Below are 15,982 nucleotides of genomic sequence, written 5' to 3' on the forward strand. Positions count from 1 at the left end.
CACTGTACTTTAGGTAAATATTTACCATCTCGTTATTTAATTATTTCGCTTTCCAGCATTTACAGGAAACGCTTCATTCTAGAAAATGCTATCGCAAAACGGTTGGAAATAATAAATGTAACAGCAGAATACGTCCTAGCACAGTCACTCGACTAGGAGAGTGATTGTGGTCCTAGTAATAAACTAAGTGACTTCCAAAAACTGAATGGTGTTTGCGAACTTCGTATTAGTTATAAACCGACGTTAGCTTCACGTTTATGTCACACCATGGAAACAGCCAAAAACATGGTGCTTGTTTTTGAGCGGAGCGGATCGCCAACCAGCCTACCGGCTTGTTTCTTTGAGTGTCACGTGGAAGAAAATGTTTTCACTCGCATTCTAGCATGATTGGGATATTTGTTTGTGTACTACTTCTAAATGCGCCGTAGTGTGGAGATTGTGCAACCTCAAACGTTCGTGATAACTAAATAAGACACTCCCCAAACCATCTTCTTCCGATAGAATATTCTCACATTTATAGTAGTTCACATGTCCATCCAATCCTCACCTTATTTTGGAGATAAGAAATAGCTATTTTCTTTTGCTATTCGTAATTACAAACATATCATATAATGTAAGTTGTGCCAGTGGTCTCAATATATAATTTATTAAGGTTTATTGCTGCACGAATTCTCACAATGTCACCTTACTCATAGCAGTAATTTGTTTTGATAAATGAACACTACGATAAAGACTTTCCATTTACGATATTATAAAATTCTTTTGTATTTGGCGCCAAATGAATTCCGAAATAGTTCATTAAAAATGTATTCCATATGCATATCAATAATAAATACTGATAACACGGGAATATTAGAGACACAAATAGTTTAGTATATTTACGATATTTTAGTTATTTTATTTGTCTTGAATTATGACATCCGCTGAATGAAATATTGTGTTTCCTCCATAAAAACGAAAGAATTTAACAATGTCGAAAACAAAAAGTCTTATGGTGGTGTTATTGATACTGGTTATCATGTAACATATTGGAATTTACTAATGCGTAAGATGGTAGTTGAGAAAGAGTCAACATTTTCCAAATCAATGGAAACAATTCTGCATTAGTTTGGAGGAACTGTGATGATTTTTTGCGTATCTGTTGTCCGACTTAATTAGTTGATTACGAGTGAATGGTTGTGTTATGTCTGTCATCGTTTCGGCCCTTGTGAAGTTCTGCACGGAACTTGGTTCAGTGATATGGAACTAATTATGAGATAACCGTCGCTATTCTGACTACTATTTCTGACAGAGTATTCATAGTTATTAATGTAGTGAACGATTAATTAAAAGATATGACGTGTTCAGTACTTAGTATGATTGGCTGTATGATTGAAGGTTACGCCTTAGAGTCTTAATACTGCTTTGTAATTGGTTAAGGTTTTGAAAATGAATAAAGTTGTTTTAGTTGGTCTTGGCGAGTACACCACAACAGACGCAGTCCAGTCTTAGAGAGTCTTGAGGCGAGTCTTGACGCAGTCTAGAGAGAGTCTTGGGTCAGCCTTACGATAGTCTTGGGGACTTTTCCCCCAGGGCGCTGTGTCTTATAGAGTGCTCGACTGACCGACTAAGACGAGAGCTGAAACGTATTTTGTTGTGTGCGTCTATTGTAAAGTTTAAGTGACTTTCCCGAATATGTACCTCAAGGGGACGCGATAGAGAGACGAGACGAGATTCCCCCCTGACACGTGTGGAGAACCTCAGAGGAGAAGAATTTCTCCCTGATAGAACCAATTACGTTCACATGAAGCAGCATACACATATTCTACGTTTTGAAACTGTATGTCTTCTCATTTTAAAGTTATCCAATAAATAATTAGTTGGGAACGTAAACAGGGTATCAAAGAATACAACGGTATCTAATTGATATTCATTTGACCAGGGCAAAACCCGTGGTAGGAATCACGCACAGCTCATTTTTATATATTCTCAAAGTAAGATATAACACCATCCTTGAGAGCCAGCTTTGTAACTAATACTTGTTTTTAAACACATTTGACAATGAACACTACGGATAAATAAACAATACTCGTGATGATACATATATCCATTTTATTATACACCCTAACACACTTTCTCATTTAACCCTCAGCCATTTGTTTACAATACCAATACCAATGCAGATACTCATGAATGGTTAGACATAGTACGCTTGTTATATGCAACTACTAGTATAGTTTATGTGTAACAAATGCATACTGCTCACCCAGGCACATTTCATTACACGTTTAAATCAACGCAACTTGTTCATATGGCACGCCGTAGTTTGTAGCATTACGTGGAGTCAACTAATTGAATCATATGAGTCATGTTTCCTGGGTTATTTAAAGCCACACTAACATCGTAACTGCGCATGTGCAGAATAATGGCTCAAAAACCGAATAATGTTTACATACTAATATTGAACAGTTTTTAGAGACTTGTGCTGACAGATAGTTGCTTGGACAGATGATTGGACAGGTTGTTCTTTGTAATGTAAAGTATATTACAAAAATGTTAATAATAACAGTTTTCAATTTGTTTTTACCAACGACATGCTATCTACGACAATATTCAAAATATTCATAGTCTAAGTTTAATTTGACGTTCAGCTAATCCAGTAGATTTGGAACTTTTAAATCGGTATTATTTACTCCCGGAAAGTCGTAGTAACTCCATATTGTTTTCAAAAAATGCCATCGGGTTTCTAGGCGTTAATTGTTCCGTCTCCCATCGATACTTGTCATATTTATTATTTCTGTAGTGTGTATGAGTAACAGAGCTATCTTCACAAAACGCACTTTTCGCTTTGCCTATTGTATCTATCCATGCCTCCTCGTGGGCAGCTTGTACAATCTGTGGATATGCACCAATTTTACGGAGAACTGCTGTTTTAGCCATGCAGAAAAACACAAACATTTCTCCCCACATGCACTGTGGGTAACCAGGCACTTGACGATTTTTTTTTGGGGGGGGGGGAATGGTCTCATATTGCAATGTCCTTCAGTAACATTGTATGCAATATTTCGAAGACCCCGGAGTTTTGCTAAATTATTCACCAGTCTACAATTTATATCCATGTCAATGTTCTGGTCTTCAAGCTTTTCCAACATTACTTCTAAGTTTGTTTCATTAGTAAAAGACATATCGTCATCCATAAAAAGCACATACTTTGTCCTAACCTGGCTGAGGGCGAGATTTTTTCCTGGGAAACTTCCTTTTTCTAAATGGCATGACGTAATATTTAACATGATCCTTTTTAATGGGTTTTGGAAACTCAGAGTCATCTGCAATAATTATTGTTAAATTCGGGTAAAATGTGCGAATACTGGACACAAACTTGTTGAGAGCATCGTACCTTTCGAATGTTTTGGTTATCACTGTGACTTTGTTGGTGATCGAATTCCTCTCTCCAGGGTCGTAAAGGTCTGGCAGCGATTCTCTTCGGATGTGCACATAAATGTCCACAGTGAATTCTATGAATGTAAGTTGTAATTTGTCGCGGACATCAAGCTCGTAACTATCACTCGAATAAAGAATATTGTTATTTAGAATTTCCTTCAGCAATTTTATATTTTTCTTCAAATTCAATTTCAATACATATGACACCTCACCAGATACAATGAAATGTTGGGAGTCTTTTTCTATTTCATATATCTTTTTAGATAAACGTGGTTTTCCCAACCTCTTTGTAGATGCCATTTGGAGAATAATGTCTGTATTCATGTCCGGTAACAGTTGTTCTATATATGGATGAAGAGACAATCCAATTATTGGTACTAATTGATACGGCTCCACAGTGATACCGATGCCAACATAACTCAATGGTGACATGGCTTTACACATAGACAAAGGGTCTCTTAGCTTCTTCTTTTGCTCTTCCCACTTCTTTCCTTCTTCAATCCGTCTTTTGTTGACTGGTTTTAACCAGTCAGGTGGTTCGGGACAGTCACACCTTGGCCGCCCTGCTTGCATCTCATTTCGCAAAGCCTCCTCATCTTTGTACGGGAAATGTCCATCATCATGAATAATTTCGGCCATAGTCTGTGATGCAGATGCGCCATCAGTTGATTGCCGCTCACAGACTGGTTCCAACTCAGCCTCACACGGGACGTTCCCCTTCAATTGTACATAGAAGTATAGAATTAAAACTATTGGTAGTACAACCTTTAGGTTGAAGTTTGCAAATTTGTGGAGAAGTCCTCCATGTAACGTCATACTGTACATAAGTGTGTCACACAAGGAAGCGGCACTCATGAAAACTATTACTGGACATTATAGGGAGCGATCTATTATTCAAATAAGTAGAGATTAGTAATTGATATTATAATGATACATGATTATTCTACATCTGAGTTGCATCGCACCCTTCAAAACATAATTTCTTTATTATAAAATATAGATCCACATTAAAATACATTCCCTTTACAGTAGACACATACCAAGCATTTAAATAAGCTGTAGTTAAAACATGTCGATGTCTCTATAATGGCTGAAATTCATTCAAAATGGATTATACTCAGCAAGCTGTTGACAATGTAACATGTGTATATCGGATCACTGTTATTGTAATGTAGCATACAACCGACGGATATGCATATTAAACAACAATATGTACACACATGGTATCAGAATTTAATTTCAACTGTATTGACAGAATTTTAATATACGTGCAGTGCAGTACAGTGCAGTTTCAAACGTGATATAACATTGAGGCGCATCTATGTACTTGTTTATTTTGTTTGGTATAGTTTTGTGGTGTACTCGTCGATTTTTTTTACTCATTTGTTTGGGTAACCTTTGCTTAGTGTGTTTTTTCTATTGTAAACATGCGTCTAAATTAAATTGACCACCACTCTTCCATGACAGAAATCAACATAGATTTGCTGAAATGAATTTTGTATATTATTCAGCTGTCTATATTGTTTAAAGCGTGTAGAAATATAGATTACTAGTTTGAATTTCTAATTTAAAAAAAAAAAAAAAAAAAAACACTGACGGGCCCCCACGTGATAGTATCAGAAAAATCTGATTGCAGGGTCTGATAAATGTATATTACATTGCATCGCCTGTATCTAAAACTCGAAGTCTATCACATAACATAGACAACATGCCGTATATAGCGAATCACTTAACGTCTTGAAAAACATGAAATAACTAAAACTCAGTGCTGGATAAAAATGACCTAAAATCTGAACCGGTTTACGACTGTGACCCCGTGCACCATTCAGCTGTTCGTATTGTCACACAAGGATACAGACTTACAGATCCAACTATCGTATCATATGTTTTTCTACAAACAAAAGTTTTGTGAGAATATTTTCAGCAAATGACCACACCCGATTAGAATGATCCTCTCCAATTTATTGTACAAATTGTATAACTACATATCAAACTATTCAAATGGACTTTTCACTTTTAAATCTGTCTTATTGACACCTGGAAACTGGTAGTAACTCCACCAATAACATATATTGTTTTCAAAAAATGCCATCGGATTTCGTGGCATCAATTGTTCCGTCTCCCATCGATACTTGTCATATTTATTATTTCTGTAGTGTGTATGAGTAACAGAGCTATCTTCACAAAACGCACTTTTCGCTTTGCCTATTGTATCTATCCATGCCTCCTCGTGGGCAGCTGGTACAATCTGTGGATATGCACCAATTTTACGGAGAACTGCTGTTTTAGCCATGCAGAAAAATATAAACATTTCTCCCCACATGCACTGTGGGTAACCAGGCACTTGACGATTTGGAGGTGAAAATGGTCCCATATTGCAGTATCCTTGAGTGTCATTGTATGCAATATTCCGAAGACCCCGGAGTTTTGCTAAATTATTCACCAGTCCACAATTTATATCCATGTCGATGTTCTGGTCTTCAAGCTTTTCCAACATTACTTCTAAGTTTGTTTCATTAGTAAAAAACATATCGTCATCCATAAAAAGCACATACTTTGTCCTAACCTGGCTGAGGGCGAGATTTTTTCCTGGGAAACTTCCTTCTCTAAATGGCATGATGTAATACTTAACATGATTCTTTTTAATAGGTTTTGGAAACTCAGAGTCATCTGCAATAATTATTGTTAAATTCGGGTAAAATGTGTGAATACTGGAAACAAACTTATCGAGAGCATCGTACCTTTCGAATGTTTTGGTTATCACTGTGACTTTGTCGGTGATCGCATTCCTCTCTCCAGGGTCGTAAAGATCTGGCAGCGGTTCTCTTCGAATGTGCACATAAATGTCCACAGTGAATTCTATGAATGTAAGTTGTAATTTGTCGCGGACATCAAGCTCGTAATTATCACTCGAATAAAGAATATTGTTATTTAAAATTTCCTTCAGCAATTTTATATTTTTTTTAAAATTCAATTTCAATACATATGTCCCCTCACCAGATACACTGAAATGTTGGGAGTCTTTTTCTATTTCATATATCTTTTTAGATAAACGTGGTTTTCCCAACCTCTTTGTAGATGATATTTGGAGAATAATGTCTGTATTCATGTCCGGTAACAGTTGTTCTATATATGGATGAAGAGACAATCCAATTATTGGTACTAATTGATACGGCTCCACAGTGATACCGCTGCCAACATAACTCAATGGTGACATAGCTTTACACATAGACAAAGGGTCTCTTAGCTTCTTCTTTTGCTCTTCCCACTTCTTTCCTTCTTCAATCCGTCTCTTGTTGACTGGTTTTAACCAGTCAGGTGGTTCGGGACAGTCACACCTTAGCCGCCCTGCTTGCATCTCGATTCGCAAAGCCTCCTCATCTTTGTACGGAAAATGTCCATCATCATGCATAATCTCAGCCATAGTCTGTGATGCAGATGCGCCATCAGTTGATTGCCGCTCACAGATTGGTTCCACCTCAGCCTCACACGGTACACCATTTTTCATTTGTACGTAGAAATAAAGAAGTAAAACTATTGGTAAGATCACCTTCAGGTTAAAGTTTGCCAATCGATGTAAACATCCTCCCAGTAACGTCATATTGGGGGGACTGCGCCGCACACACATCCAAGTAAAAACAATCAGTCAGCGTCACACCACGTGCTAAATTATACATAAGTATATTAGCAGCTGCTGGGGATGCTATAAATTGTATAAACAATGTCTTCTATATATTCCCTGTAACAGTTTCTGTAAACCGTGTTTGTTAATGACTCATAGGCCATGTGTTATGGTCGATTTATTTTCAAATGTTGAACAATCATACAAGGTATTTTTATATTGAAAACAAAATAATTTAAACAAAATTTCATCAAATAAATTCATTAAAACTGAGATATTAGAGCGGACAAGCTGTGACATGTGCATGTGGGATCAATGTTAGCTTAATATAGAACTAGACTAATATCCAACATGCTATTTTTACTGTTAGGAATGTCAGTAAAATATTAACTCAAACCATGTTATTGACGTGTTTCCAATGTATTGATGGCTGTTACATATGTTGAAAGCAAAAGCTATTAATTTTGATGAAAATCGTTGCGTATGTTAGTGGGTTTCATTACAGGGAGTGCATTATTCACGAAAGTGAAATTGACAGTTGAATAAAGCATTTATGTATTTATTTTGTTTTGCTTTGAAAAACATATTAAATATGTGCTTATATACAATAAAAGATGTGTTATATATGTTCTATTTACTATAGACCTTATTTTGAAAGTGATCGCGCTGAGTGAGAGAGCCACGCTACTTGTTTTGCTCCCCCCGCAAATAGTTTTACATTCTCTTCCGCCCTTGCGTCCATTCCAAATACAATGGTATCATGGTTACGGAAAAAAATGATGACGCGATGACGTTGGAGAATGAAACACTATTATGCAGTACTCAAGTCTCGTTCTCTCGCTCTCAGCGTGATTTTGGCAGCCATTTGCGAAGAATGTATTTAGAGAGCAGCCAGGCACACACTCCTCCTTTACACTACTAATATGTAGAATTATACATGATCTATGTCATTTCTGATCTTCGCTTGTACGTATCGATCCATATTGTATTCGGTGTATTACAAACTCTGTTACATAACTCATCAATGATTGACATATTTCAAATTACATGTATTTCCTATGAAGTATAGAAATTTGAAATGAGCACTTTTGCGACAGCCTGTTGATTCATTGAGAATAAATAAAAAAACATATTCTGCCATTTTGAAATTAAATTAAACAAAGTTTTAAATAAAACAAATTATAAATTCCGGAATAATTTGTGAGACAGCAACAGTGTCTTACTCCTAATTGGTATACAAATGCTAAATTTTATCTTTCTGGTAAACATGAGTATCCTCTGCTGTATGACTTAAATACCACTAAATTTATATAGATGACGACGTTCTGTGCCTTTGTCTTGTCATTAGTGGACAGCTGTGGGAGATTTACGATTTTAAATCAATATCATTTGCGATCATTATTTGCGATGGTGGTTGTGTCAAAATCATTAACACATTTTCATAAAAATAGCAAATAATAATAATGTCACTCTGGTAAATATGATGTTTGTTTGGTCCTAGCAATCATCGAGTCCATACGGCACGAGCACAACTTGATGAGCGTAGTTCATTCTGTCATTTCGATCTGACAGGATTCTACTATCAAGCGTATGAGATTGAACGTTCTCTACTCTAAAGGACTCTGTATCATTAAACTGTGCTTATCTATATTCGGGAAATTGTAAAAACTCCACCAGTAGCACATATTGTTTTCAAACAATGCCATGGGATCATTATTCAAAACCGAACGTGTTTCTACACGATATTTAGTGTATCTTCTGTTCCTGAAATGTTTATGGTAAACGGAACTGTCGCTACAGTAAGTGCTCTTTGCCTTTCCTATCGCGTCTATCCACGCCTCTTCGTGAGCAGCCTGTACAATCTGTGGATATGCACCAATTTTACGGAGAACTGCTGTTTTAGCCATGAAAAAAAATATAAACATTTCTCCCCATACACACTGTGGATATCCAGGTACAACGTTACTACGAGGATAAAATGGTCCCAGATTACAATATCCTTCACTGTCATTGTATCCAATACTCCGTAGACCTTTAAGTTTCGCCAAATTCTTGACTTCGCCACATGTAATATCCATGTCGACGTTAGGATCTTCAAGTTTTGCCATCATTCCTTCCAAATTCGTCTGGTTGGTAAAAAACATGTCATCATCCAAAAATACGACATATTTGGTTTTCACCTGACTCAGGGCTAAATTTCTACCTGGAAAACTCCCTGTCCGAAAGGGCATGATGAAGTGTTTAACGTGGTCCTTCTTAATCGGATGTGGATAAAGTGAGTCGTCCGCGATTATAATTGATATATTCGGGTAAAACTGATGAACCCTATTTATGAACTTCTCGATACCATCGTACCTTTCGAATGTTTTAGTAATGACCGTGACTTTATCGATAATAGAATTTTCTTCCCCAGGATCATAGAGATCTGGCAATGCTTCCCTGTGAATACGAACATGAATATCGTTTGTAAAGTTCAATAACGTTAATTGTAGTCTATCATAAACATCGAGCTCATAACTTGAACTTGTGTATAGAATATGGTTATCTAAGATTGTGTTCAACAGTTTAACATTTTGTTTTATGGAAATTTCCAGCTCGAATGTTCCTTCACCGAGTATGACGTAATTTGAAAGCTCCGCGTCATAACGTATTTGTTTCGATAAGTGAAGTTTTCCCAACATTTTTGTTGATGATATTTTTAGAGTAATGTCTGTGTTCAAGTGTGGTAACATTTGTTCGATAACTGGGTGAAGTGACAATCCAATGATGGGCACTGTTTGATACGGTTCCACGGTGATACCACCTCCGATATAATTAAACGGTGACATGGCTTTGCAGATAGACAGTGGTTTAAGACGTTTCTTCTTCTCAAACTCCCATTTGTTCCCTTCTGCAATTCGTCGTTTGTTGACGGGTTTTAACCAATCTGGTGACTGGGGACATTTGCACCGGAGTCTTCCTATCTGCATCTCTTCACGCATCACAAACTCGTCCTTGGAGAGTGTATTCCCGTCGCCATTGATCGCAACAGCCACAACGTTATATGTTGAATTGCTGTCAGTCGATTGTCTCTTGCATTCTGGCGCTGCCCCTTCTATGTGAATCGCACATTTCCCCAGCTGTACAGCGAAATACAGAACTACGGCCACCGGTAATACGATTCTGAAAAAGAAGTCTAAAATTCGGTACAGAAAGATCCCAAGCAACGCCATCGTGAGGGAAGAGAGTAATATTAATACAACGGATCGCTGGCGAGGGTATTAACAACGGCTGGTAATAAAGTACAATTAGGGCAGCTTGGACGCTGCGTAGTCTACTGCTGTTATTAGCAATAATTCACAGTTCATATTATTATTTCCTATCTAACACTCCTACAAATTAATATTCTGTTGTTTACAATTCAACCCACTCTTTGTAATGAAAGTGGCAGTTTTTTTTAGATTGCCATTGTTGAAAAAGGCGTAAAAATATCGATTGGTTATGAATGAGTTTGCTGGCTCAATTAACATATTCTCTGCCATTCTCTATGGAACGCGGAAGTAAGAGAATAACATTGTAGAAATGTAGAAAGTGCAATAACCTATTTTAAGAAGGTTTTAAAGAACATGAATTAACAGTATTACCTGATGAGTAACGGAGTCAGAATGAACTCCCTAGTTCAATCATTATTGTTAAGCTGTCAGCTACTGTCGTTAATGTTTATTATGAGTTACGGAACGATTTACTTCAACCGCTCTAGAGCTAAGGATTCAATAACATAAATCAATAGACAATTATGACGTAATTGTATGCATACATATACATCTAATTTAAAATTACCTTTATTCGAATTTACTTTCAGATTTGGAGCAAACGTTTCATGCACTTTTAAATTGACACATAAACTACCACAAAACGGCGTGATTTCATCTCATCAACAAATACGTGGTACTAAACAATTTTGGTTGTTAGCGCCTTACCCTGTGTTATAAATAAATTCACTGCGCAGACGGTTTGCGTGTTATAATAGCGCCCTCTATCAAATATCTGTCCGTGTCTGTGTCGTATTCTCGGCCGCGGAGTGACGTCACTGTTTTCAACTTTGCCGTGGAAATCACGTATCCGAGGAAAGTCATGGGAGAAACACGAAAATTAAAAAAAAAATGTTTACATTGTTTTGGAATGTATTGGTCAGAAATGAACATTGTTTCAACGATAATAAATACATTAACTGGGGCCTGGGGTGACCATTGGGCAACATCCTACAAGACTGAAAGACCAGCGACGCTTCTCCAGGAACACGTACTCCTGTGCACCATTGCAAATAAATTGCCCATCGGAAGTCTTGTAGCTAGGGGGGAATACCGGCAAACACACATCAGATTCTGCACATTATAGTGACACTATTTATGTCTTCAAATATCACACATCAAATAATATGACAGAATAATATGATCGGAGAGGGAATCCATGAAATGTGTTGTGTGGTCAGTGATCTAATTACCGGATGAGAAACCCGATGGAAAATAAACATAGACGCGGAGACGTTATGTATATTTTCCGTCCGGGTTTCTATGCTAAGCAGAGCCGACAACTGATCTACAGCTGTGTTATATTCTGAGGACAGAGTGTCTAATGCTTTGACAAACAGCTGTAAAATTTGAAAGTTATTAAAGGAATGAGAACATATGTGACGCTTCTGTAATACACTTACAGTATATCAAGTATAGAAGTAAATTTACAACTAAACCAATATGAAACTGAAGCACACACGAAAAATTGGAAATATAAAAATAGACATGAAAATATAATAGAATCTGCTAATAGTAATGAACGACAATTAGAAGGGAAAATGACAGTTAAATGAAAAAAAAAAAAAAATAACAAAAAAAAAAAAAAGTAATTGAGATGTATTATATGAGAAAAATTTTAAATAAAAAAAATAAGCAAATATAAATGGATAAATTAAAACATAGTTATGAACAGAAATAGCCAAAAATAAAAAAAAATGACAGTTAAAAAATAAAAATAGAACATAGAGCGTGAAATTTATAGATTTACTGGTATTTCTAAATATTAAAAAGATAAAAATAAAATAAAGCATAATTGTGAAGATAAACTAATCACCAACGAAACATCATTTTAACACCTTGAAATAAATTAATTAAATAATAACAACAACAACAACAACAACATCAGCAACAACACCAACACCACCACCAACAGCAACTTGTTTCCTACACATTCGTGGTCCGATGACTATGGGTGAAATTAAATCGTAAATTGTAAAATGCTATCAGGCCATAAATCGAAGTATGTTAACATATTGTGCCAGGAAAGGGCTCTAAACCCACTTAGTCATGTCAACACTTCACACACCATAATAGCACGATTTCGAAGGAAAATTACGAGGGGCGTTCAATAAGTAATGCCCCTGACCCATTTCCTATAGCAGGAGATTAATGAAACTTGGCACAGTTATTAGTCTTTCTTTACATAAGAATCACCCAGAGTTATGCATTTCTCCCATCAATTGATGCAGCTCTGGAAACCGTTTGTGTAGAACACCCCAGGTTGGTCCTCCAACCACGTCGTAACTTCAGAAATCAAGGCTGCATTATATGGGAGACGCTTTCCAACTTCATGGCTGGGAAGAGATGAAAGTCAGAGGGTGCAATGTCAGGAGAGTAAGGGGATAGGGGATTTCATTGCCACACGCCCGTGCTTCTGATCTGGCGACATGCAAGTTGTTCAGCATATTAGCCAGATGGGGGATTCAAGTCGTATGTATTATAATTAAAAATAAAAAGCTGCAAATAAATGTGCAGCTAAATGGCGTTACCATTTTCATCAAAATGAGGCTGCAATGAACAAATGTGTCTGAGAAGGGTTCAAAAGTTTCTGTAATCATTGTTAAAACTATTAGTATAAATCCTCAAAAGTCGTTAAAAAGATGTTGGTCAAACAACAGAGGGGTGTATCTTTAAGGATGACGTTGCCGTTACAGTACAGAGTCACCGAAATACGTTACATCCGGCGGAGAGCGCCACCACATGTATTATGTGTCACTAGCATGTACAATAGTGCTCTATGCGATGTAGTACATTGAATGAACGCAATGTAGTTCACATATAAACTTAACTATAATCTCTGGGAATCTAAAACAAGATACATAGCTCTTATATATATAATCCGAAATTAAAAATTTTTTTTCGGAAACAATGCTTGACCTTATTTATTGTCATATTATAAATTCAATTACATAATTTACACATATACTAGCAATAAATAATATACAAATGATAAAGCAATATTCAACCGAGAAGGAATATAACAACATGTACAAAATGTACCATACATGCGGGGATCATTATAAGTATCTTTAGTAATCTCAATATTGTATTCGCATTTTGGTTTAGTAACATGTTTGGCGAATAATTAAAAGTAGATTATTTTAAACGCGTCATATGTGAAAGCATCGTGATAAAAAGTGAAATGTATATTTAACAGTTGCTAACATAGTATGACTTGGTTAATTTTACAACATAGATACATTACAACTATTCATATCAATACTATATTATTATTATTATTATTATTATTATTATTATTATTATTATATTATTAGGTATTTATGTATGTATATGCAGAATGCCAGTCGTGTAGACAAATTCAAGATTACATTGTACCATTTACTCAATTGTTATTCATCTTTTATTACCTGGGCAATATAAAAACACCTTCATATGACAAGTGGGTGTTGTTATTATGTAATCGATAAATATAGTGTGAGTTTGTTCCGGCATCACTGCGAAATGTTGGCATAAGAGCACACGACTGGACCAGACACGGCGTGGTTTTATACAAAATACAGCGCGGGTATTGTAGCTTTTCCGTATCCTAGATTATAATTAATAAACCGGGAACTGCAATATATATATTCTACCCGGGAAAAGCTTCATCAAGCTTTCAATTAACATAGCATGGTTTGATTAATGCAATTAATGATTACAAGACTAGGTGATATATTTTATAAGTCTGAAAATATCTGAAGAACATATCACATCAATTATGTATTGCGAATGCTTCTATTAAACCGAAATTAATTGCTGTATCCGGGAGCCTCACTCCAGATTGTTTTGACGGCTGTATAAATTGAAGGAATGGATACCGGGAAATTTATAACGACGCCACCAGTAGCATATATTGTTTTCAAATAATGCCAATGGATCACGGTATAACACTGAATGCGACTCCCTTCGGAATTCGAGATACTTGCTGTTGCTGTAATGTTTATGACTGACTACACTGTCACTACAAAACGCGCTCTTCGCCTTTCCTATCGTGTCTATCCATGCCTCTTCGTGAGCAGCCTGTACAATCTGTGGATATGCACCGATTTTACGGAGAACTGCTGTTTTAGCCATGAAGAAAAATATAAACATTTCTCCCCATGTGCACTGTGGGTATCCATAGACTTGATGATTTTGCGGAACAAATGGTCCTAAATTACAGTATCCTTGAGTGCCACTGTAGCCAATTCTTCTGAAACCTTTAAGTTCAGACAAATGTTTCACCCGACCACAAACTATATCCATGTCGGCTTTTGGGTCTTCCAGTTTTTCTAGCATGGCCTCCAAATTAGTCCTGCTAGTGAAAAACATATCATCATCTAAAAATATTACGTATTTAGTTTTGACTTGACTCAACGCTAAATTTCTTCCTGGAAAACTTCCTTCTCGAAAAGGCATAATAAAGTGTTTAACATGATCCTTTTTGATAGGTTGTGGAAACTCAGAGTCATCTGCAATTATTATTGTCAAGTTTGGATAGAACATATGAATGCTGGATACAAACTCATCAACACTGTCGTACCTCTCAAATGTTTTAGTGATGACTGTGACTTTATCGATGACTGAATTTCTCTCACCAGGATCATACAGATCTGGCAATGGTTCCCTTCGAATGCGAACATAGATATCAGCTGTGAAATTCAGTAATGTGATTTGTAATTTATCACGGGCATCGAGCTCATAGTTATCACTGGAATAAAGAATGTTATTTTTTAAAACCGAGTTCAAAAGTGAAATATTTCGCTTCAAGTTTATGCTCAATTGAGTTGTCCCCTGTCCAGAGATTAGGCAATTTGAGAGGCACATCTCGTGAAAGGATTTTGAAAAACGAGGTTTTCCCAACTTGTTCAAAGATGATATTTTGAGAGTAATGTCTGTGTTCAGCTGTGGTAACATTCGTTCGATAACTGGGTGAAGTGACAATCCAATGATGGGCACTGTTTGATACGGCTCCACGGTGATACCACCTCCGATATAATTAAATGGAGACATGGCGTTGCAAACAGACAATGGCTCTCGTCGTTTGTTCTTCTCAAGCTCCCACTTATTTCCTTCGTTGATGCGCCTTGCATTGACTGGTCTTAACCAGTCAGGCGGTTCAGGACAGTTACACCGCAGCCGTCCAATTTGCATCTGTTCACGTAGATTACCCTCAATATTCTCGTTATTAATCCCGGCAGACATAACGCCACGTGTATACATAGTACGAATCAACTGCCCAGGGCACGATGATGCTACACCCTGCTGTGGGAAACATTTCCAAAACTGAACAACTAAATGTAGAATCAATACAATCACTAAAACTGCTCTGAGCTTGAAATACGAAATTCGAAAAAACAATCTTCCAAACAACACCATAGTGCTTATTCCGGGCATACGCGTACAGTAAGTAACAAGCGCGAAAAATGACCATGCTAATTATAATACAATTAGCATATAACACCAGCTTAATTGCTTAGAAAGCCGTGTAAATTACGAACGGAAATAATCCAGTCAGTCAAATCACGCATTGTATTTTAGTGGATTAACAAAAATATTCGTGAATTTTTAAGTTGTGACGGTGGAATACTAATAGATAGTCGAATTTTATTTAAATGTATGATAGTAA

At 36.5% G+C, this 15,982-nt stretch overlaps 3 protein-coding genes and 1 pseudogene across 3 annotated transcripts; all 4 read right to left on the reverse strand.

Annotated features, from left to right (window-relative positions):
• Positions 1-2,630: 2,630 nt before the first annotated feature.
• On the reverse strand, positions 2,631-10,676 carry LOC102802769 (beta-1,4 N-acetylgalactosaminyltransferase 2-like; annotated as a pseudogene).
• Positions 5,362-7,174, reverse strand: LOC102802651 (beta-1,4 N-acetylgalactosaminyltransferase 1). The gene has a single exon (XM_006825684.3). It carries the CDS (start codon positions 7,046-7,048, stop codon positions 5,414-5,416), a length of 1,635 nt encoding a protein of 544 aa, XP_006825747.3. The 5' UTR covers positions 7,049-7,174; the 3' UTR covers positions 5,362-5,413.
• LOC100375852 (beta-1,4 N-acetylgalactosaminyltransferase 2-like) lies at positions 7,205-10,254 on the reverse strand. Its single transcript, XM_002742132.2, has one exon. The coding sequence runs from the start codon at positions 10,252-10,254 to the stop codon at positions 8,650-8,652; it is 1,605 nt and encodes a 534-aa protein (XP_002742178.1). The 3' UTR covers positions 7,205-8,649.
• Positions 10,677-14,145: 3,469 nt separating the features above from the next.
• On the reverse strand, positions 14,146-15,732 carry LOC144344204 (beta-1,4 N-acetylgalactosaminyltransferase 1-like). Its single transcript, XM_078006278.2, has one exon. It carries the CDS (start codon positions 15,730-15,732, stop codon positions 14,146-14,148), a length of 1,587 nt encoding a protein of 528 aa, XP_077862404.2.
• Positions 15,733-15,982: the final 250 nt, after the last annotated feature.

This window comes from Saccoglossus kowalevskii, chromosome 9 (genome assembly GCF_978046115.1).
Source record: "Saccoglossus kowalevskii chromosome 9, keSacKowa6.1, whole genome shotgun sequence".
NCBI classification, from domain to species: Eukaryota; Metazoa; Hemichordata; class Enteropneusta; family Harrimaniidae; genus Saccoglossus; species Saccoglossus kowalevskii.

What these genes read in the sequence shown, in the direction of transcription:
- LOC100375852 (XM_002742132.2), bottom strand. Translation starts at nt 10,254, where the DNA reads ATGGCGTTGCTTGGGATCTTTCTGTACCGAATTTTAGACTTCTTTTTC.
- LOC102802651 (XM_006825684.3), bottom strand. Translation starts at nt 7,048, where the DNA reads ATGTGTGTGCGGCGCAGTCCCCCCAATATGACGTTACTGGGAGGATGT.
- LOC144344204 (XM_078006278.2), bottom strand. Translation starts at nt 15,732, where the DNA reads ATGGTGTTGTTTGGAAGATTGTTTTTTCGAATTTCGTATTTCAAGCTC.